At 46.7% G+C, this 22,619-nt stretch overlaps 2 protein-coding genes across 5 annotated transcripts; one reads left to right on the plus strand and one right to left on the minus strand.

Annotated features, from left to right (window-relative positions):
- The first annotated feature begins 60 nt into the window (after positions 1-60).
- On the plus strand, positions 61-12,907 carry HOGA1 (4-hydroxy-2-oxoglutarate aldolase 1). Its single transcript, XM_035132866.3, has 7 exons — positions 61-366; positions 5,982-6,110; positions 6,345-6,472; positions 7,803-7,937; positions 8,897-8,993; positions 9,409-9,542; positions 10,675-12,907. The coding sequence occupies exons 1-7, from the start codon at positions 111-113 to the stop codon at positions 10,822-10,824; spliced, it is 1,029 nt and encodes a 342-aa protein (XP_034988757.3). The 5' UTR covers positions 61-110; the 3' UTR covers positions 10,825-12,907.
- On the minus strand, positions 11,998-20,631 carry MORN4 (MORN repeat containing 4). Of its 4 annotated transcripts, none has more exons than XM_088670702.1 (5): positions 20,614-20,631; positions 15,774-15,871; positions 14,905-15,019; positions 14,377-14,486; positions 11,998-14,093 (listed from the first exon to the last, which is right to left on the minus strand). In XM_088670702.1, exons 2-5 carry the CDS (start codon positions 15,838-15,840, stop codon positions 13,945-13,947), a joined length of 441 nt encoding a protein of 146 aa, XP_088526828.1. In that variant the 5' UTR covers positions 15,841-15,871; positions 20,614-20,631; the 3' UTR covers positions 11,998-13,944. The 4 variants fall into 4 exon arrangements, with proteins under 4 accessions (XP_088526828.1, XP_034988760.1, XP_088526826.1 ...); XM_035132869.3 differs by lacking the exon at positions 20,614-20,631 and adding an exon at positions 20,450-20,553; XM_088670700.1 differs by lacking the exon at positions 20,614-20,631 and adding an exon at positions 20,412-20,553.
- Positions 20,632-22,619: the final 1,988 nt, after the last annotated feature.

Raw genomic sequence — 22,619 nt, forward strand, 5'->3', positions numbered from 1 at the left:
AGGCCGATCTGCTTGGACTCCCACCCCACGCCGACGGGGCGGGCTCTCCCCGCCCCCGATCAAGCGTTGTGCAGCTCCCACAGGGCGCAGCGCTACGCCGCGAGAGGGCCATGGTGCGGGTGGCTGTAGCTGCGCGGCTCCTGCGCCTGCAGTGGCAGAAAGGCCATCACCTGCGCCCCGCGGGGATTGGGGCGGGCAGCGCCCCCAGGAGGTTTGCCGCGGGGGCCTCGGCAGCCACACCCTCCCGGCGCCTCGACCTGCGGGGCATCTACCCGCCCCTTGCCACCCCGTTCACCTCGCAGGGAGAGGTGGATTACAGCCGGCTGGAGGAGAACCTGCGCCTCTACACCGGGATTCCCTTCCGAGGTAGGGTCGGCAGGCGGGGCAGAGCACCGGGGAGGAGAGGGCGGATGCCGCAGCATCTTTGTACTTTCTGGAGACCGATGTGGGTCGCAGTTTGTTACTGTGGGGTTCTTCCGGGGGGGGGGTTCTTCCGGGGGCGTTGGCAACGCTGTTAACTACTGTACACATCCACACCATTCATTTAAAGCGCTATGATGCCGCTTGGAACAGTCATCGTTTCACACACACACACACACACACACACACACACACACACACACACACACACACACACACCATAATCCTGAGAGCTGTCGATGGCTAGAGGTGCAGAGAGTGATGGGCAGCGCCTCCCGTTTAGTCATTTGAGAGGCAAAAGGAGACATACTGCCCTACCCTGCTGGCTGCCACCTGCCCTCCCATCCCCACTGGAGCAGCGCTGGATTCCCCTGCAGCACTGGGTGCTGAGCCGAGAGGGTGCAAAACTGAGAAAATCCATAATTGAGAAGATCCATTTTGGGGCACCAAATTTAGGCCTCACACAGAGCGCCATATTACAAAAGTACTTGTTACAGGTAGGTAGCCATGTTGGTCTGACGTAGTCGAAACAACAAATTAAAAAAATATCTTCCAGTAGCACCTTAGAGACCAACTAAGTTTGTCATAGGTATGATAAGTTTGTCATACCTCTGACAAACTTAGTTGGTCTCTAAGGTGTTACTGGAAGATTTTTTTATTTTTTTTATTTTTTTTTCATATTACGAAAGATTACTGGTAGCTACTCAAGTCTGCCCCTGGCTAGAGAAATGGTGCTGCCATTGGCACTGATTTTGGGCGAAGTCATGCCAGTTTCCAGCGAGATCTGGCATAAACCGTATGAGATCTCATGCAATTTCAGCGAGATCTTGCCTGAAATCTGTGTGATCTCCCCCAAAGTCTGCACTGGTGTTGGTGCCACTTCCCTGGCGGATGGTGGTGGGACAGACCCACAAAGATGCTGCCTCGGGGCTTCCACCGCCTGAGGCAGTGACCTGACACCCTACCCAATGACTGTGCAGGCCTTCCTAAGAGTGCTTAGGAGACCCCTGTTCCCCTCCCAGAGCTACTGTTTCCAGAATGGTTTAAGTCTTAAGACAAATCCATCTTCATGGGGGAGCTCTGCGAAGTGTAGCTCTTTGAGAAGAATTGCTCTTCATTCATTGGTAAGGCAGCTAGGGATAAGGACCCCATTCTTGGAATATACTCTCCAAACAGATTTGTGGGGATCTTGTTTGCATCCTGGAAGGCAGGTTCACAGTGAACTAGGGCCACCTTCTCTATAACTCTGGAAAGAGAAACAAAACAAAACAAAACCCTCAATACCTTTAAGAGCTATCTGATACACAGAAATGCAACGTGTCTTGCTAGACCTTCTGCCCTGAAGCTGATAAAGGCACAGAATGTTTTGCAGGAAAAATGGATAAGCAAGTGGTTTCACTGTACTGTATTGTAGGCAGTTATTCCCAGCCAGCTGGAGGTATGTGTGGGTGTGTGCTGGATGCACATACAGTGCTGAAATGTCCTTCATGTGGGATATGTCAGTCAAATCCAACATTCTAAGAGAGGACCAGCTGCCACTATGTGTCAGTTAGTTTGGTCCATTGGCCGGTTAGGCTGCTGCTTGTGTTAAGAAGTAAATGCTGTGATGGAGTCTTTTAAGGACTCACTAATATCTTATATATAGTTTATATCTATTGTAACCTAAGTATGTACTCAATGAATCTGACAGTAAACTAGTTTATATTGTTATCATTCAGATTCATGTGCATTTATTCTTTCAAGAGGGACAAAAGGGATTAACAACCAAGAGGGCAGGAAGGACTCAAACAAGTCAGCAATCCGCTTGCTGCAGTGTAAATTCAATAAGGAAATGTTTAACCCTGCTATATTATATATAAACCTTCCTACACTTCAGAGCTTGCACTGCTACTTCTCCAATGGTGACAATTTAACAGAGCAAAACCAAGCCTTTCATTTACTTGTTTCATCCAGCGGGACCTTTCCCAGTAAATAGGAAAGGGGTACACAGCTGAATTGAATTGTCAACTATGCTATTTCTTCAAGGACACACCTGGCTGCCCGCGAACTTTGGCCTTTGTCCACCACTCTGCAGGAGATGGGGGAGGAACCTGCATTTTTGGCGTATTTTTCCTTCCCCTCCCCCCCCCATTATGCTATCCTAGTCTTCACTAGCAGAGGACAACTTTGCATGGATCCCCCTACCAGTAACCGGCTGCCAAACTTCCTGGATTCCACATGCCCAGGCATCCTTTCCTAAAGGGTCTTGGTTCACCACCTATCCAATTACAGTGACTGCCCTTTTCTAAGTGTAGTTACTATGTTGCTGACAGTTCCCCATCCCTGCTTTTGTAGCCTTACCTGTTGGATTTCTGTCTGAAATGCAGCTGCTAAAGGCACAGGAGCCCTGCCAGGAAGAAGTCAGTAATGCTGCCCAGCATGATTTTCTTCTCCTGGGGGTTTGGACATGGTTTGGCAGGCAAGAGTAGAAAGCTTCTGTAACTCAATTGTTGTTATACCGGTAGCTGTGAGACAGGTGTCTTCATTTGGTTGGCTACTTACCACCTTGATTTTGTGGCCAAGCCCACTGTTAGATCACCAGAATGCAGCTATTGGTGCTCCAGTAACATCCTGGTTAGACTACTGTCATGTGCTCTGTTGTGTATTGAGTCAAAGGATTTTATCTCTGTATTATTATTGTCTGTATTTGCATTAGGATAAAGTAACTGCCTTTTGGTTCCAGAGGGTACAGCTACTATTGGTTCATTTAAGCTGCTGTATTTGGATCCTCTGTCTTATTGGTTCCCTCCAAAAGGCAGCACTGTGATTGCCTGATATTGTTCCCTCCAAAATGTATCCCCTTCTAGCTAGTTCCCTGTCCCTATAAATGTAGCCTTCCTGCCCTCACAGTCAGTCTTGTTCACTTTAATAAAGAGCTGTTACTAGAGAACTGTCTCCAGCATGTTTTGTCAAGAGAGCTGAAATCACAAACCCCACGTCACAACAACTGGCGACGAAGGTGGGATCCGGAATGCTGAGGAGCGGTTAAACACAGCCCTGCCTCAGAGTCCGGATTGCAGCTGAGAACAAGACTCACTGGCCAGCTGAGAAGACGACCCTGCCCGCTAGGACAATGGAGAGTCCAAGGGTATTGGAGCCCTTCCAGCCATCAGAGCCCCACACCTGGGAAGACTACGTCGAACGCTTTGAGTTCTTCGCAGTGGCTCAAGGGATCACCGATGCCAGCAAAAGAAGGGCCACATTCCTGAGCTACTGTGGGCCCGAGACCTTCAAGCTAGCCAAGGCATTACTTGCTCCAGCGAAGCTGAGTGAGACATCTCTCCAAGATATTCTTGCCTGCCTAACAAGCCACTTGGCGCCTACTGAGACCAAGATGGCCCGGCGGATGAAGTTCCATAAGAGGTAGCAGCATGCTGGGGAGTCTGTATCCACATTTCTGGCTGAACTCCGGAAGCTCGCTCAGCACTGCGGCTTCCAAAATCTGGAAGAGACTCTCCTGGATCGGTTTATTGGTGGTCTGAGCAGCAAGAAAGCCAGAAGACGCATCGTGGCTAAAGAAGAGGTTACCCTTGCTTCAGCCTTGAAGGAGGCCACCGCCACGGAGAATTATGAAAGAGAGGAGCTTGATGCCAGTCGCAAGGCCACTAAGCCACAGATAGAAGTTGCGCATGCCATGGACGAGCTAGAGGCTACTCCGAGCCAGAGCCCAGTCCGTGGGGTCGAGTTGGTGCGTCAGGCCTGCACAGTGCACAAAGATCACCGAGGCAGTTGCCCAGGTTGTGGCGGAAACCATGGGCGGAAGAGTTGTCGTTTCAGGGATGCTATGTGCCGGATGTGCGGGAAGACAGGTCACATCGCCAGGGTCTGTAGATCGGCGGCGTCAGGAGCAACAGGAGCACCTAGACTGGAGCATCGCAGACCGCCCACAGCAACTCATTTTCGAAAGGACTGCCACTACATAACGGAGATCAACGGGAGGGCCGTGCAGTTTCCAGCGCAAGGCAAGGCACACGTCAAGGTGAAGATTGAGGGTCAGCAGTGCGACATGGAGGTGGACTCCGGATCTGCATTCACCATCGTGTCGGACCAGACCGCGAAGACATTCTTCCTCAGGGGTAAGTTGCCCCCTCTGGAGCCCTTCCCGGCAACCTTGCAGTCGTACTCAGCAGGCCGCATCCATGTTATGGGAATGTGTGCCGTGAGAGTACAGTTTCGGGACAAACAGGCTGTACTCAAACTGGTGATTGCGAAGGGCAGTCGCCCCAGTCTCCTGGGCACTGACTGGTTCCCCGCCCTGGGACTGAGTATCTCAGGGCTTAATTCAATCCAAACCTGCCCTGAGATGAGCGAGGCATTATGCAAGGAATTTGCTGGTCTCTTTAATGGAAAACTGTGGGGCAGTCTTTGAAGACTTCATCAAATCTTCAATAGGCTCAAATTACAGCAGCTAGGAGGAAGCAGTTACGAGTTTCCAGTCTCTGCAGCCACAGCAGGCGCTGTGATTCTTCATTGGTTTGACTTTACCCCCGGAGGCACACTTCATGAGCTAGACTGTTGCATAGCTGTCAAGTCTCCCGTTTTTCGCAGGAAACCCCCGGATTTAAACCCGTTTCCCGCTGGTCTCCCGAATTGAAAAATATTCCGTAAATCCCCCGGATTTGCAGCCACTGCCGGCTCCGGCGGCCATATCCCGGCTCCTGGCTGGCTGCTCACTCACTTGGATTCGGATATCGCCTCTGGACGCGTCTGGACATGCGCAGAACCATTTCCAGTGCTGCTCTGCCCATGTCTGGGCACCGGAAATCGAGCAGAGCTGGCACCGGAAGTCGCTTCTGCGCATGTCTGGACCAGGGTGCTGGATAATACGTGATTTTAATATTGGCTGCATGGGACTTTCTCTGGGTGCCCTTGCCATTAGAGGTACAGCAGCTGGGGAGAGAGACGTCAGTGTTGGCACCCTCCCCAAGCAGATTTATTGAGTCCTTTTTGCACAATTATGTTTAGATTCCAGGTTAACACTTTTTTAAAAAATTCATCAGGGTTCCTACTGCACTCCTAGTTCTTCTCGTTTTATTCACTGCTGCTTTATTGTTTTCTACTGCTATTTGGGCTTGTTTTGTTCATGCACATTTGTTTTACATGTTATCATGTTATATATATATATATATATAGCTATATAGCTATCTACACACACACACACACACACACAGAGAGAGAGAGAGAGAGAGAGAGAGAGAGAGAGAGAGAGAGAGAGAGAGAGAGAGCACACTTTTTTCAGCCAGAACTTGCCAGAACTCAGTTGGGTGCCATTGCCATTATAAGAGAACAAGGTTCATGGTGAGTTATGGCACCACTTCTTTAACACACACACACACACACACACACACACACACACACACACTTTTAGTATTTTTAGGTTTTGGTGTTTCTCTGTTGCTTTGGGGTCCTTCTGTTTAAAAGCAGGACAAACTCTTGAAATGAAAATGGCTGAGTACCATGATGGAAACAGAAACCCATTGCCAACTCTCTCTCCCTCTCCCTCTCCCTCTCTCTCTCTGCAGGTTTTTTGGTGCAGGGTTCCAATGGGGAATTTCCCTACCTGACTCAACAAGAACGCCTGGAAGTGGTGAGACGGGTGCGCCAAGCTATGCCCAAGGATAAGCTCCTGCTGGCTGGGACCGGATGTGAATGTGAGCAGCGTGCAGGGGATGGGGCCAGAGGATGACATTCTCCAGCCACAACACATCCTGAATTAAGATGCCAGAGCTGAGCAATGAGCCTATATAGGCACATTCTGTCCCCTGCTTCCATCTCTAGTTCTCGGAGCCTCTTAATCTCACTGAGACCTTCCTTTGGTCCCACAGGCCTCTTAAAACCCTTTTATTATTTTTGTCCATTTATCCTCTTTGTCCTCCTTCCTTTAGCAACTCGGGGCACCATCGAGATGACAGCACAAATGGCTGATAAGGGCGCAGATGCTGCTCTTGTGGTGACGCCTTGCTACTTCCGGGGAAGCATGACCAGTGCAGCCTTAATTCATCATTACAAACAGGTGAAGGATGGGACGCAGGCATCTCCCTGGTCAAAGCCCCAGGGACGGGGGTGGGGTGGGGAGGCTGAGATGGTGGTAGCTTGTATTACAGGTTGCTTGATGTTGCAGGCATGAGTGGATTTTCAATAGAAATGCAATTAAAATAAATACCTTTAATTCTGAATTCAAGGGCAACTTCTCCCTAAGATGCTTAGGGTTTTTATTGCAGGCACCAGTGTTTGCCTGGGTTAAAAAGTATTTATTCAGAAAATAAAAAGCTTATTTGAGAAAGTAAAAGATGTGGGTTTGAAAAGAGGGTGCCTTTGGTCTCTAGCTACCTTGAATTTTAGAACAAAGATCTGTATTATTAAATAATCTTTCTCTGTGTCTAATTCAGATCAGTGATGATTCATTTGCAGGGTTCAGTGTAGTATTAAACATGTGCTATATTTCCACAGCTACTGGGCAAGGTACCCATAAAGTAAAATGAATAAACACTTGACTTGCTTCTTCTAGGTCCTATTCCCTTTCATTATCAAGATGTTCTTCCTTGGAATGAGACTGACCTTTGAGTACTAAGTTATTTAGCTTGTGTATGAGAAGTTATTTTTTTATTTCATAAAATTTATACACCACATGATTGTAAAAAACAAAAAATCAATTTCCAAAAAGATTTTTTTAAAAAAACAAGAAAGGTTTACAGCCAGACTTTAAAATATACAAAAGTTAAAATACTAAAGCAGGTTAAAATTACCTCAACTTTTAAAGCACCTGAGTAGACTTGTCTAAACAAGAATGTTTTTAGCAGGTGCTGAAATGAGTTAAATTGTTCCCCAAGTCAAAAGATGCTTGCAGACGCTTAAGGCCGCCTGGGAGCCTGGGCTGCAAGTCTTGTTGAACATTGCTGTGTTGGAAGAGTGGAGAAATGCAGCCCAGAAAAATGAGCATTTTGTTGCAGGGATGATGAAACCTGTGTCGCCACTACAACTCCCGTCATCCCCAGCCAGCATAGCCCAATGGTCAGGGATGATGGGAGTTGTAGTCCTGCATCATCTGCATGGCTGCAGGTTTGTTGTATTGCTTCACGCTCTGCATGACTGAGAATTTAAAAAACCCAAACCTGTCCAGTCCCAGTGAAAACATTGGCTAATAAGTGTAACAGCACACACAGTTAAGTGTATCTATACAAGATCTACCACAGCAAGGGGATGACCGGGGTTGACATGGATTTTACTATGTGAAAAGAAGCATGTGAATCAGTCTTTGAAGGGTAACTTGGTGTGTGGAGGCTTCTTACAATCTGCATGTGGGTTGTCCCATGTGCCACTATCATGCTATTTTGTGTCCTCAGGTAGCTGAAGCATCTCCAATCCCTGTGATACTCTACAGCGTCCCGGCCAATACGAATCTGGAGCTGCCCACCGATGTGGTGCTCAGCCTAGCACAGCACCCCAACATTGTGGGGATCAAGGACAGTGGTGGCAATGTGAGTGAAGGGGGGAAGGCGGGTTGCGATTGCATCTTGGGGTGCTGGCAAGAATCTGAGTTGGAGGGCCTGTCAGTATTGGCCCTCTTAAGCAAGCTAATGGCCCACGGGGGGGGGGGGTCTGGAGACCTGCCAGCATGCCCCTCCTCCTAGAGTATTGAAAGATTAACTTTGAAGTAATCATTTCCCACCGTTTAGAAAAGACTGTTTTCCATGTCAGGGCACAGCCAGGTGGCAGTTTCCCCACACTCTTTCCACCAGCTTCATTAATGTGTAACCCCAACAGTTTGGATCCCCTCCAAACTGATGCAAAGGTTTTGTGCTCTCTTTAAAACACTTTCGAACTGTGGTCCATCCTGCCAGTGGAGCTATGGAATCAGCAGTTTCAGTAATAAAACAGCTCCATTTGCTTATCCCAACAAATCCATCAGGAGATATGTGACTGGAAATCGGCTGTGATCTCTTTCGAACCCAGACCTTCAGCGGTGGCTCTAACAATGTATTTCCCCTCCTTTTGGTATTACACTATTTCTGTTTCCCAAAAGTTCAGCGCCACCTTTGTGGGCCTCTCGTCTACCCCGGAATTCGGAAGGCTGTGCGTTAACAACGTGACAGCACCATGTGACCTTAGACTACTACCCTCTACTTAGTAGCATAGTCCATCCCTCCCTCCCCCCTAGATGTTGTGATCCCCCATTGTAGGTAGAGCATTAGATAAGTGAAGCAAAAAGAGGGGAGTTGCTGTGGGGGCTGATGCTCTTCTTTCAAAGACCAGGAGCTGCCTGATAGCTTACAGGGGGAAGCTGCAGAACTGATAAAGCCAGCTTTGAACAAGAAAGGGGACATGAATAAAGCAATGGCAGAGCAGCGTTCTCATTGTCAGCATCAACTGCTGCCCCCTCATTTTGATGGATGCCTACTGCTGTCCTCCCCTATCAAGCGATCCCATCTCTTGCCAGATCACCCGCCTCGGACTGCTCGTCCACAGGACCCAGCATGAGGACTTCCAGGTACTGGGAGGATCAGCTGGTTTTCTGCTGGCCAGTTACATTGTAGGTAGGTAATATTGGGAGCTCATGTCCACACGGGGCAGTTCTGGAGAGAGAGAGTGGCTGGCTGGCTGTTTCAGGACATGGGGAAGGGTTAGAAAGTAGCCTAGGGTGTGCATTATAACATTTGTCAAGAGATTAAAAAAGCATTTTCCAACTTGGTTACCCTTGATCAGAGTACCGTATTATTATTATTATTATTATTATTATTATTATTGTTATTATTATTATTATTATTTCTGGGAAGTAGGGGTTGGAAGCTGCTACAGGGAGACCAACATTTGGGCCAGGCTTTGCTAGTTTGAAACAAGCAGAGAGAAAAAGAATGCTGGGGAAGTGGTGTGTCTGAATGGTGCAAAGATGCCTGTTTCACTGCTTAGGTGCTCCACTCTTTTTTGACGGAACTGTGTTCCTTGCTCCAGGTGCTGCTGGAGCAATTTGTGCCCTTGCCAATGTGCTTGGCTCTCCAGTCTGTCAAATTGAGCAACTGTGCTGTGCTGGAAGCTGGGATGAGGCCCGTGCACTGCAACACCGACTCATTGAGCCTAACATTGCGGTAAGAGGCAGAAAACGGGAGGAAAGTGAGACGTAAGAAGTGGGAATACCCCATTTCCATGGGAATGTATGGGGAGGAAAAGGCCCAGCTGGAAAAGAGGTAATGCTTTGGTGGAGCTGCCAACAATGGTTGTTGCTCATGGTCTGGAACACAGGCTGTGGGTCAAGTCCTATCCTTCCCCATCCTTTGCAAACCATATTCCCTGAAGCAGATGTTATCTGCACCTTAGTACCAGATCAACAGCATGACCAAGCAATTGTGTTTTATTGCTTGCCCTTTGGTTTTACATTTCTCCCACTTTGCCTTGTCCTATTCTGCGTGAGCGTTGGTGTTCTGAGCCATCTCAGCATTCCATTTTTATTTTTGTGACAATTTTGGGAACGTCAGCCAAGCTTTGGGTTTTTCATTGCAAAACCTGTGACTTATTCACACTACAATTTTCTGGATTTTGAAAAAGCATGATATGCAACTGTGAATTTTATTTTTATTTTTTGGCAGTTTCATTTTGGCTCCATTGAATAATTTCAGAAACATATCTGGGGCTTGTAATTCTAGTACTAAACCTATGGAGCCCTTGTGCCTCCCTCCCAAAGCTTGATAAGCAAAGAAAACCTGCTGGGTGCATGGGTGGGGAAAATAAATAAATAAATGAAGGGGAGAGAAGAGGTTTCCCCAGTTCTCCATGTATTTATTTCCCCCCCACCTGTGTAAGATTGCGATCACATAAGTAAAGCGAGCGCAAGTTGCAAGCTCACTGTATATCCTTGTACTAGTAGTACTTTCTTAGACCTCATGTAGTCTAAGAATTAACCAACCGCTTTTTCAAATGCACATACGCTGTTGACTTCAAATGTTCACGCTTAGTATGTATGATCTGCACCATTCCCTCCTTGCCTGAGTTGATTAAGTGTCAAACAGGAATTCTTGGGTCATAAAACTTTCCCATGTCTAATGTACTGGACATTCTGTGACCACAGACAAGTCCTTGATGGTGCAATTCTTCAGTTTCTTCTGAATTCTGCAGGCCTGGAGCTGAGTGATGCTTGTAGGGAAAGGGGGTTCACGTACACCTCTGCCACACTGTTGGCCACAGAGCAGTTCTGAGTGCCCCACACTGTTTCTCTTTCCACAGGTAACAAGCAAGTTTGGAGTCCCAGGCCTCAAACAGGCCATGGAATGGTTTGGTTTTAATGGGGGCTTCTGTCGCTCCCCCTTGCTCCCGCTAAGTGAGGCACAAGTGAGGGAGCTGCGCCAGGATTTCAGCTCCAACGGATGGCTCTGAAAGACAAAGCTGTTGCAGGCAATGGTTGGAACCTTGAAATGGGCAGCAGGCATATTGCCTTCCAGTTAAGCCTCGAAATTCATATCCTGCAGCTTACTAAAATACAACTTATTCAACTACACTGTTCATTGGCATGTTTGAAAACCAAAGTATTATTACAGGTGAAACAGCATAATGAAGATGCCAGAAAAGTTTTCAAATGGGCAAGTAAGCACTTTTCATTGCAGTAGCTCTGAATTCCTTTTCCCATAGAGGTTCTAACCCTTCCTGCTTGGAATCGCCAAATTTGTCCTTAGCTGGGGTACTTCTCTATTGTACCTGTACAAGGGTTGCTTTGGGAACCATTTAACATTTGAGGGCCCGAGGCACTATCCTTTCAGGTTGACTTCCTTTCCCCTGCTCCCCCAGCTGACAAAGAGAAAGAAAGCAGACCCCATGTCCTTTGCTTTTCCAAGGGGGTCTGGATAACAGCTGGAGCCAGCAAAATTAAAACTACCATGGTCTGCCAATGGACAGAGTTGCAGTCCAACAATATCTGGAAGGAAATAGATGCCTCATCCTCCTACTCCCCATCATTACAATCTCAAAGGAGTCTGCTGCATGACTACATGGCCTACTTCCATAAGTCAGTAGGTGTCAACCAACTGCAAATTCACAAGGTGTGTAAGAATGGAAGATGGTGGAGCCATATTTGTTTGATCCATAGATTCATGGTACTGGCTGGTGTTAGCTCACCAACTAGGAACGACCTTTTAACAGGGAAGATGCTTTATTTGCAAGATACTGCTTCCTGGGGTTGAGTCTCTTGCCCTCAGTGACAAAGATAGCATGGGGTGGAATTAATCTTTAGAAAAGTATGTTCTCCAGGTAAAAATGCTTTGCCCCATCTACTATCTCAGTAATGGTACACTCTGCTTGCAAAGGGGAAATAGAGCGACTGAATAGATGGCGAAACCAGCACAATTTCGGGCCAGAGCTGTGCGTTGAGACAAAGGAGGGAAGCATGGATTGTCTGCACAAAACAAAAGCAGCATACAGTACAGATCTGAGTGTTCCTGCTGCTGTACTCCCTGCATAAAGATGATTAGAAAGGCTATTACAGCATGCACACAACCCACCCTTGCTGATATGTTACATTCTTCCAATGGGAGGAAAAAGACATGGAGGCAGAGATTCAGCAACTCTTTATTTGGCCAAGGCCCTTACATGGGCAGAGACACGAAAGGCACGAGGGTGGCATTGACACGCAGACATTCAGTGTGGAGGTGGGCTGGTAACAAGAGGCTCCAGCATGGCACTTAGGGAAACACACCATGCAGGTCAATGCTTGGCTAAGAACACCCCCCAGTCTCGAAACAATCCCATTTTTTACTTTCAGTGCACAGAAACACAAAGTGGCTGGGTAGAAACTAAGTTGCTCTTCAAAGGCCACTCAGTCCCAACTCAACCCCCCAGCCCATCATTTCACAGGCTGATATCCCACAGCTAGCTTTCCCCTTCTGCTAGCCCAGCCCTATAATTCCATTCAGCCTGCGAGGACCCTACCAGGAGCTGTTTCTTTCTTCTACGATTTCATTGCCCCAGCGTAGCATGCAAATGTATTAGGGATGCCCTGCACACTCTCTAGTTTTTGAAGGCTCTAGTGCTTGCTTGCTTGCTTGCTTACTTACTTCCCCTACCAAAATGCTCCTGAAGAGCTACACAGCATTACCAGATCTCAGTGCAACCACCTCTTTGGACCTAGTGGACAAAATGGGGATGGACACCACTTCTTTTGGGTATTTACAGGGCTGTGTGTATGCCATTTCTCTGTGACTGCATTCAACAGTATTGGACACAGCAGTCAGCATCATGAGACTTGGTTGTATTTTTATTTTAAAGCAAATTTCTAGCCATTAAGGCAGCAAAAGATAGGCTTAAAAGCATTCAGGCAATGCCTGATAAAATCTCAGAAGCTGGAAGAGAGAATTAGGGGAAGCACAAGTGTTCAAGAGATATGGCATTTGTGCTCTCCAAAGCACTTTTGCCTTTTCCTATTACTAGCAAAAGCAGAAATCATGCAAAATAAATAATTATATGCCAATTGTTTCCGTGTAATTTATACATGTTGCAGAATTCAGCTTTTCTTTGTACAGAATTGTCATTTTTGAAGGGCAGAATACACGCAGCCCTGTGTCTATGGCACTATGGTGCATGGATGCCATGCAACAGCTCTGGAAGATCTCTCCCTCTGGGTCAAGGAGCACAGGCCTTATATAAGGGAGAAGAGCTGACTTTCACCCAAGAGGCAATCCAAATACTCACAGTGAGAATGGCCCAAGTGAACTGGATAAAGCATCAGAAGGCAGTGGCAGAAAGCAGTGGCAGTGTGTCCCAGATAAACTCTAGAGCCTAAAGGATGGCAGGCATTGCAGCTCAGGTCTCCTTCTTAGGGCTGATGTACAACATCGGGGAAAGGCACATTCAGAAGGTCTAGAATTCTGCAGTATATAAATTTTCCATTTTTGCAATAAAAATAAATAAATAAAAGGAACAAAGAACCCCATGGAAGCGACATGGAAGAGAGAGAACCAGAGGTTTAGGGCCATTGAGGGCAACAGGAAGCTGTGCTAAATGCAAGTTCCAACTTCTCCCTTGAACACTGAAGACCAACCCATCTAATCTCATGAACTCTCAGCTGCACTAGTCTCAAGCTAAGAAAAAGGTAAAATGATGTCTATGCATTAGTGAGTCACTCCTTGTGCCTCTAAGGTGGTGGTGGGAGCAGTAACACACACACACACCACACACACACACACCCCGCCGTTCCCACTGCAACTGAGGCTATAGCACTAGAAGACTGTCCTATGGAGAACGTTCTTGACAAAGGAATGCCACAGCCTCAGGAATGACAGACTCACTGTTTGGCAGGGGACAGTGGCTCTATAAGTTGAGTTTTGGCACTGGATTACACTATGGGGGCCAGGCTGTTTTAAGGAAGTGACTCAGGTAGGGTGCCCACCTGATCAGGGCTGGTGTCTGTCTCTGTGACTCCTGCACTCCACACTCCTGCCAACCCCCAGGTTGAGCTGCAGTTTCATGGGAGAGTCCTGGGGTAGGGTGCTTTAGAGCTTGCCCCCATCATGCTGTGAGGCCATGCGCCAATTTAGAGGCACTCTGAGCACGCTGGACGACTGCCGGGCACTTCTCCCGTCGCAAGAGTTTGTTGTTCTCAAAGAAGCCTTCATTGCGGGGGATTCCATGAGAGCCATCAGGAAAAGTCAGAAGCCCTTTGGAAGAAAACAAAACATTATTATTCAGCAGGGCTGCAGGGCTCAAGGCGGAGGATCAGACTTGCAAGACTTCAGCTGAGGAGAGCTGAGAATGCAGAGCTGTGAATCAAGATGAGGTACTGAGGTATACGTCAGCCTATACTGTGCTTTGGAAGATGGTGTTTGCCCAGTTCTCACTTGTTCCCATCCCACACTGCAGCCATCCTTTCAAAATAGATTTAGCCCTAGAAGATCAGTGTTGCTGCTTGGCTACTCCAAACAAGGAGTTTGCAGCACTCACCAAAGCCATCAACGCGTCCACCCTTGAATTCTCCCTCGAAGGTCATGTTGTCATACCGTGTGAAGACTCCAACGCCGTTGAATTTCCCCTGTACAAACTCCCCTTCATACCTGTGTCAATAATAGGACTGTGTAAGGATAACGTACTATGGCATACAGCCAGAAACTCAAAACACCAGGAGGAACACAGTATTCTGGACAGAAGGCAAAGAGGCATCACTAAGGAGCTCTTTAAACATGAGTCTGTAGTAATCACAGTGACTACAGAGAACCTAGGATGAGAATGGTGTAACAGCCAAGAGAAAGAAGTGCTTGCTTATGGTTCTGAATCACAGAGGCATGCTCACATACAAAAAGGTCTTCATGCTAGGCATAGCAAGGCATAGACATTCTTCCAAGTTCAAAAAAAACAGCAGAGCAGCCTGCTCCATAGAGCATCCTTTTACTCTCATTTTCTTGGGGCTGCTTAGGTCATGCACATGCACCAAATGCAAGCCTAGAACAGTGTGTGCCCCAGCCCTGTACCCACCTGGAGCCATCTGCAAAAGTGAGCACCCCACAGCCATTGAAGAGACCATTCTCAAAGTGTCCCAGGTAAATGCTGCCATCAGCAAATGTCAACTGCCCAACACCATGCCGGCGCCCTAGGCAGGGAGAACAAGCAGTATTGCTCTTTTGTCAGTTGTCAAAAAGGGAACCATGGTGCCCATTAAGCAACAAATCAATGAAATCTATGGTGACACTTTTAATTTCAAAAACGGGACAAAAGGAATAGGATGTGGGCAGTGGTAGAGGTCATGCTGGCTAATATGTCTTACAGAGCAAGAATGTAACAGACCCCTGCTATTGCTTGTTCCTTCTACCATCCACAAGGCATGCTGGAGCTTAGTATGCATTCATACAGGGACTCACAGTGCAGAGACAATACCGTTCCTAAAGGGCTTTGTGGACCTCAAGGTTGCTAAGTTTGATTGTGCAGCCAGTGAAGGATCTTAGGAGTCTCCAATATATCGCATGCATGTTCCTAAAGAACAAGTTTTGCCATCCACCACCACACATAAACAACTGCCAGCCAATGGGATACAGTGGCCAAGAAGAGGTTTCTTGTTTTCTCCATATCTTGATGGGAGCACTTGTGGGACCAGAGCAGAGAGCACTACCTGGGAGAGGAGGTTGGAACCACAACAGGGTATAAGGAGCTGTAGTTCCTTCCCCACATGCTATAGTCCCAATCCAGATAAGGCCCCCTGCACTTAAAGGCACAGCCATATAGGTAATGTAATGTGTAGTTTGGCCCCTAAAGAGGAAGTTGTATGCAGTCCGCCAAGAACAGACACCGTCCCCTGTATCTTGGCTCAATGAGGGGACCCCTCCCTGGACTTGGCCAGCCTCACTCACCTTCCTTCCACTCCCCACAATATTCCTCCCCGCTGGAGTAGGTGAAGGAGCCCTTGGTCAAGGTCATGGTGCCAGCTTTCAAGAAGGCAGGACAACAGCTGCAAGAAAAGATGCAGGAGTTTGAAAGCAGTATGCAGGAGCAAAACTCTCAAACACATGTTCCCCCCAAAATAGGGTATCCTACCTTAGTAGGGAGGACACACAAGGCTTAATGTTTAATAGACTATTGTATTTTAATATTCTGTTGGAAGCCACCCAGAGCTGACCTGGCATATATGTGTTTTGCAGACTCCTGCCCTATTTCTCCACATCAGTGCCACACAGAGCAATTTCCTGCCTCCACCAGACAAGCGTATCCATTCTTTCCACAGGAAATTCAAGCCTTATGGCTCATGTTGCTATTTCTTCTTGGGGTTTTTCCACCAGACTAGACTCAAATGCAGCTCCAGCACAAAGGGCTCTACCTCCATGAAACATTCATGTGTGGAGCCCAGATGGGGACCCAGCCTGGTGCTTCCTATCTCAGAGGATTATTCAGGTAGTTTTCAGCATTAAACTCTGCTATCTCCCCCTTCCTACTATCAGCAAGAGACTAGTAGAACTGCAAAGTGCCCAGGCCCCTTTGTACTACATGTTTACTACGGTACATGCAGGTGAATAGTGGGTATTTTTATGTATGCCATCTCCCCTATTTCTTTACTGTTTGACAGGTCCTAAAAGCAACTAGCAGAACCTACATGTTGAATTCCCTGCTTAGTATTCCAAACACCCGCCTAGAACTCCATGCCTTGGCAAGGGCAGAAACCTTTGTGCCAGGCTAAGCAAGGATAGCCAAAAGGAAAGTTTACTGTTCATATCCATCTACACTTGGCTCTGTCCAGGAGGACAAGTTGAGAAAAATGCAAGGAGCTTTCAAGGGCAGATCAAGGGAAGGGGAGGGACTGAATAATAAAATCATTACCATGTTGTTCTAAACTGCCTTAAGGATTTTTTATTTTTTTGCAGTCAAGTGCTGAATACATTTTATGAAATAAAGTAAGAAAGATATAAAATGATGTTGTTGTTGTTGTTGTTGTTGTCGTCGTCATCATAATCATCATCATCATCACTGATTAATTAATCTTCATCTAAACAATCTCAAAGCACTGAAATCCCTGATCTGAGTTACAGTACTGTGCAGCAGGCTTCTGAAATCTTTGGAACTTACAGAAGACCTACAGAAGACCTTCCACAGACCACAGCAATCTACTGGGTGTATAAGGGACGAGGCAGTTTCTCAAGTAACCTGGTCCTGAGCCGCATAAGGCCTTGTACATCAGAAGCAATACCTTGAACTTAGTCCAATAGCAGACTGGCATCCAAAGCAAATTGCACAAGTAGGGAGTTATATGCAGGTGGTAGTTTTGCCCCAGCAATCTAGCTGTCTCATTCTGCCTCAACTGCAGCCTCTGAAGCAACCCCAAGGGTAGCACCATATAGACTGCATTGCAGTAATCTAGCTGTGACATTACCAATGAATGGACAACTGTGGTCAAGGTATCCTGGTACAGGAATGGCACTACTGGCCTGCAGACACCTGCACCTCCAGAGACAGAGCTGGATCTATGAGAATTCCCAAACTACACCCCTCCTCCTTCAGGAAGACATGAAATTTTGAAACATTGGAGGTTGTACTTCTGGCTATCATACATTGTAAACCCAAACAGACAAAACCTTCCTTCCTTCCTTCCTTCCTTCCTTCCTTCCTTCCTTCCTTCCTTCCTTCCTTCCTTCCTTCCTTCCTTCCTTCCTCATTCTTTAGAGGCATGCAAGTTAGTGGGCATTATAGAATCCTGTGGCAATGAATTCCATATTGTATAGAGCTAGTCTTAAATCAAAAGTGTTGCCTATCAATATCAACCGAATCATAACTCTGAGGATTCCACACAGACAACATTCAGAACAATGGACAAAACAGTTGCATATTAGCATCTTTGTAATTGGAACATACAACTGGCAAGTGAAAGAGAAAGGAGCCCCTTGGGCAAGGAAGGATGTACACTACATCAATGAGCTCACAGCAGGCAATGACATGAGCTGCCTGGAAGCTCTGTGGGAAAGAGGAAAGCAATGAGAAACGGGAAACGTGTGCAATTTGTATTACTGGAAGACATAAAGGCAACCACCTAAGATAATGCCTACCTTTTGGGAGACAGCAAGTAGGGGTGGTATTCAACTTAGGTTTACTCAGAGTAGGTACATTGAAGTTAATAGACTCAACTTAGTCATGTTCATTAATTTCATTAGGTCTTTCAATTAATTTCATTGAGCAAAACTTATGTTTGATTTTAGATGAAAAGGGAGATGCTGCAGCGCTAGAACCCAGGCCTCTCCAAATAGAAACACCCTACCCTAACAGGGGCAGCAGATAGGTGGAATTTAGAGTCAACTAATTTTAGTTTTGTCCCCATCCTCCTCCCTGCTGAAAACTACAGGGGCAAGACTGAGACCTGGGAGGAGGAAGCTGATGGCCCTGGACTGGTGGTAAGTAGGAAAGCAGGCAGGTGGGGCCTGGCTGAGGGCAGATAGACATTGGTGGGGCAGTGCCCCATTAGCCCCAAATGGACCAGCCTCCGTGGTCCTACCCACACAGCTAGAAGAGTATAAATGAAAGGATCTCATGATGAGGCCTTTGCAGTCTCTGCAGGGCTTAGCCCATGACATTGCCCTCCTCCCTGCACCTTATTGCCTATCACCCAGGGATGCCAACCATATACCGTATTTTTTCGTGTATAAGACGCCCCCGTGTATAATACGATCCCTATTTTTTGAGCCCAAAATTAAGAAATAAATGATTGCAACATTCAATGTATAAGACGACCCCCGATTCCAAACGTAAAAAAATTGGGGGAAATATAGTCTTATACACAAAAAATACAGTAACTCAGTACTGGAGTGGCCTTATGTGAAGCAGCACAAATAAAAATATGCTGGGTGGGAGGGCAACAGAGGAGAACCTTCACCATCATGAAGTGTTTGTGTGGGCTACTTTGAAGCACCTAACTTGGCACTGGTTGCTAGACTAGATGGACCCTTGGACTGATTCAGCAGGACCCTTGCTTTCTTACTTTAAGAGCATTCCCTGGGGTTATTTTCTGTACCTATAAATATAGCACCATTATCAACACAGATCCAAGAGTCATCCTTCTATGAAACAAATATATATTTGGCATGTATAGGTAGCATATAGGTCCACTTATTTGTTGAAAACTATAGTCATTCAGCATGTTGGCCAGAACTATAAGAATTCCTAAGGAATCAGATGCAGACTGAAACCAGGAGGTGACACTGTTCACTTCCCAAACAGCATCTTTTGATTAATATTTAAACTCTCTCCCTTGTTCATTAGCATCTAGTTCTGGAAATAAAGAATGGTTAATTTATTTTCAAAGTCCACAGTGAATGATAGCAAATCAATACATGGTACTGCTCACCTACCAAACTGCTGCTGTAGTAGAACAGCAGGGGAACTAGCATCACTACAATCTGAGCCCAGATTTGAGGCTAGCCTTAGACTTGAAGTCATGTAATAGTGCAGTTAACCTGTTACAAGTCCATGAGACAGAAGAAAATATAAGAGGTTCAAGGTGCATTAGATGTCAAGATGTAAATAATCACTACTCTTTTAACCACAAATTACCAAGACACTCAAACCAACAAATACAACTGGAGCAAAAAGTCATCCTCATGAAAATACAACTTTAATCTGTTCACGTTTGGAAGGCAAGCAAGATATACTTCAGAATCTTCTTGTTAATGACCAACTGGCTAGAGGGCTACAGAGGAGGAGATGAGGTTCGCCTACTCTCCAAGGGACCACGCGATGACTGTTGCTTCCCTGGAAACAATTACAACAGATTGCTGGAGCAGAGCGATCCCAGCTGCTCTGCAGCAGCAGCAGCAGCAAACCAGGCGTGTGTAACAGTTTCTCAAGCTGTGAAGAGGGACACCCCAACCCACTCGGAAACCAGAAGAATCTGGCAGTAACCATCAGGTCGTCTTACCGGGCAGCGGGAGCCTGGCATGAGTCAATTAAAACAGAAAGGCAGCTACAAAGAGAGAAGTGTGTCGCTATTATGCCTCTGCTCCTGCTCTTCAAGCCGCGGCAAAATGCCTTTCACGCAGCCTCAACACTCCGGAGTCACCACGGTGCAGAACCACAATTGCCAAACAAACGAAACAAAACCCCACAACTCTCACCGCTTCGCCCCTGAATTCGGGTCCTTGCAGGCTGCTGAAGTCACGCCATGCCGCCCGGCGAAGCCACGCCCATCCCCTAGTGCCACTCCTGCTACTACTGCCACCCGATCATAGGTACCAAGCTCCCTAGGGCCCTAGGTGCCCGAGCAGCACCCACAAAATTCCCCATGAAGCACCCACAAATTTCAGCGCCGGGGTCATGCGCAGTGCATGGCACCCACGGTCGCGGGGCCAAGCTGGCCCTCGTGCACGCGCTGCAGGCAGCCCCCCGCTACCACCCTTCGCCACGCAGCCCTTGTCGGCGCTCTCCTCCGCCGCGGCACCCCAAGGCCCCCGTATCCCACCCACCCCAGTAGCCTCCGCACGGCGGCTCCCAGCCCAGGCACCGCTTCCCCTCACCCCTTCTGGGCAGCATCCCCGACGGCCGCGCCCCTCACCTGCGCTCCGAGCTTCTCCGCAGCTGCCACCAGCCCCACACCCCTTCGGTCTCCCCCCATCGGCCGCCTCCTCCTCCCTCCTCTCCTTTCGCTCCCTCAGTTATGCCAGGCTTCCCTCACACCCACTACCCAGGGCAACCGCCCACCAGGAACCATCCACGCACGCCGTTGGCTGTTGCCCTGGCAACCCGCAGTAACGCGCCTCTTCATTGCCCAACCTCCCTGCTGAGCTCCCCCGCCCTTCCCACAGCAGCCTTCTTTGTGAAGGGCGGGGAAGGTTTCCCCCTCCTTTTTCTATTTTTTACAGGGCGGCCATCTTTGTGAGGGGCAAGAGTGCTCTCTTTCCTTCCTACCACAGGCTACGGGATGCCATATTGAGGCCTTCCTGTACTCCTTTCCTTTGAGGGCAAGTTCCTGTTGCTGTCCTCAAAATACATAATTCATGGTTAAAAAAGGGAAAATGTGAAGAAGAAGATTCTACTTTGAAAAGAAAAAGACATTTCTGAAATCAGGGGAGTGTATGTTGTTTGTGTATCATTTGTTTATTGTAATGTAACAAAGAATGGCATAATTTAAAATGTTTGTTTGGTGGGTGTTTTTTTATGCTATGTCACAATTTTATTTACTTGGAATGTGTCATCTCTAAATGTATGGTGCTGCTTTTGCAAGTCAGGTAGGCTACTCTTGATCTGTCTATTCAAGTGGGAGCTTAATATCCACTCCCACAGCAGACAATAAACCACAACTCTCTTAGTACTAAAGCAAAGTAGGATTTAATTTCAAGCTCATATGTTTGATGCAATTCCATAAAAGGGGACAGTAAAGCAGTTGTTGTAATTTATAAAGGTTAAGTAGATGATATGTCCTATTTCAACCCTTGCTCTCTCTGTCTTACAAAATTTGTTTTCAATAGCGTAAGAACTTAATGACAGCTGTGCTGGATCAGGCCATCTAGTCTCACATCCTGTTCTTACAGCAGCCAACCAGATGCCTACACAAAGTTCACAAGCGGGACCTGAATGCAACAGCACTCTTGACGTAACCTTTCTTTCTTTTTCTCTTCTTCCAAAACGATTTGACTAAAAAAAGAAAAGGGCAAAAAAAGGAAAAGGGAAAAAAGGAAAAAGATGCTGACATTGCTGGTGTGTTCCACCTTAGGTTGTGACATGACCTAGTTGTGGGTCACAACCCACCAGGTGGACTAAAGGAAACTTACTATGATTGCTGGTACTGGAGGAGACTGAGATCTGTTACCACTGGAAAACTTATCTTACTCCACAGGCCAGGCAAATACCATTGTGGGAGATCAAAGTCTTAAACTCATCTTCAGCTTCCTATTGACCTAGAATTAACAGTATAGGTAGCCAGACTAACAAGCTATGGGTCACTTCTGTCTGTACCACACAATCCAGGGAGCAGCCAGTAGTGTAAGAATAAGCAAGGGGACCAAACTTCTGTCCCATTCATCTCAAATTCAATAAGTCACTTTGTTTTGCTCTCTGTATAAATCCTGCTTTTCCATGCTGGGTGTGTGAGACTTAGAATCATGGAATGTGTGCTGCCCAGATTAGTTCTTTTTTCTGTTCAGTGCATTACAGATACCATGCTGGCCACAATGGCTAAAAGGAATAAAATATTAAATGGATACAAAGTATTGGAATAACTGCTAGTTGAATAATTATTTGAAGCTGTTAAGCTTTCACATAGCTAAACCAACCTAGCTTGGTAAAAGAAAATACATTTCATCCACTCTATAACTCCTTATTTTAGTTATACAACCAGACAAGGATAAATGACAGTACCCTATCCCCATGTGTTACTAAGCTTTTTTAATGTTAAATACCTTAGATAATTAGAACGCAAAGGCTCTATCTTTTCACACTTTCTCCGAAGAACAGCTTGATACACCACCACTCTTGCTCTATTGTTCACACAAAGAGAAAAAGAGAGGGCGAGAAGAGCAGTATACAGCCCATAACTGGATTGTTGTAATGTCAAATCAACACAGATTGTTGAGAAGTCAGCAGACTACATACTTATGCAAAGGCATCCAAACTGTACAAAAGCCCTGTTTTTCTTTTTAAAAGATGCAGCCATTCCATCTTCGTGTTTAAACATCAGAAAAACATTAAGAAGAATCTGCTGGATCAGGCCAACCTGATCTTGTTCT

This window comes from Zootoca vivipara, chromosome 5 (assembly GCF_965207765.1).
Source record: "Zootoca vivipara chromosome 5, rZooViv2.hap1.1, whole genome shotgun sequence".
Lineage (NCBI taxonomy): Eukaryota > Metazoa > Chordata > Lepidosauria > Squamata > Lacertidae > Zootoca > Zootoca vivipara.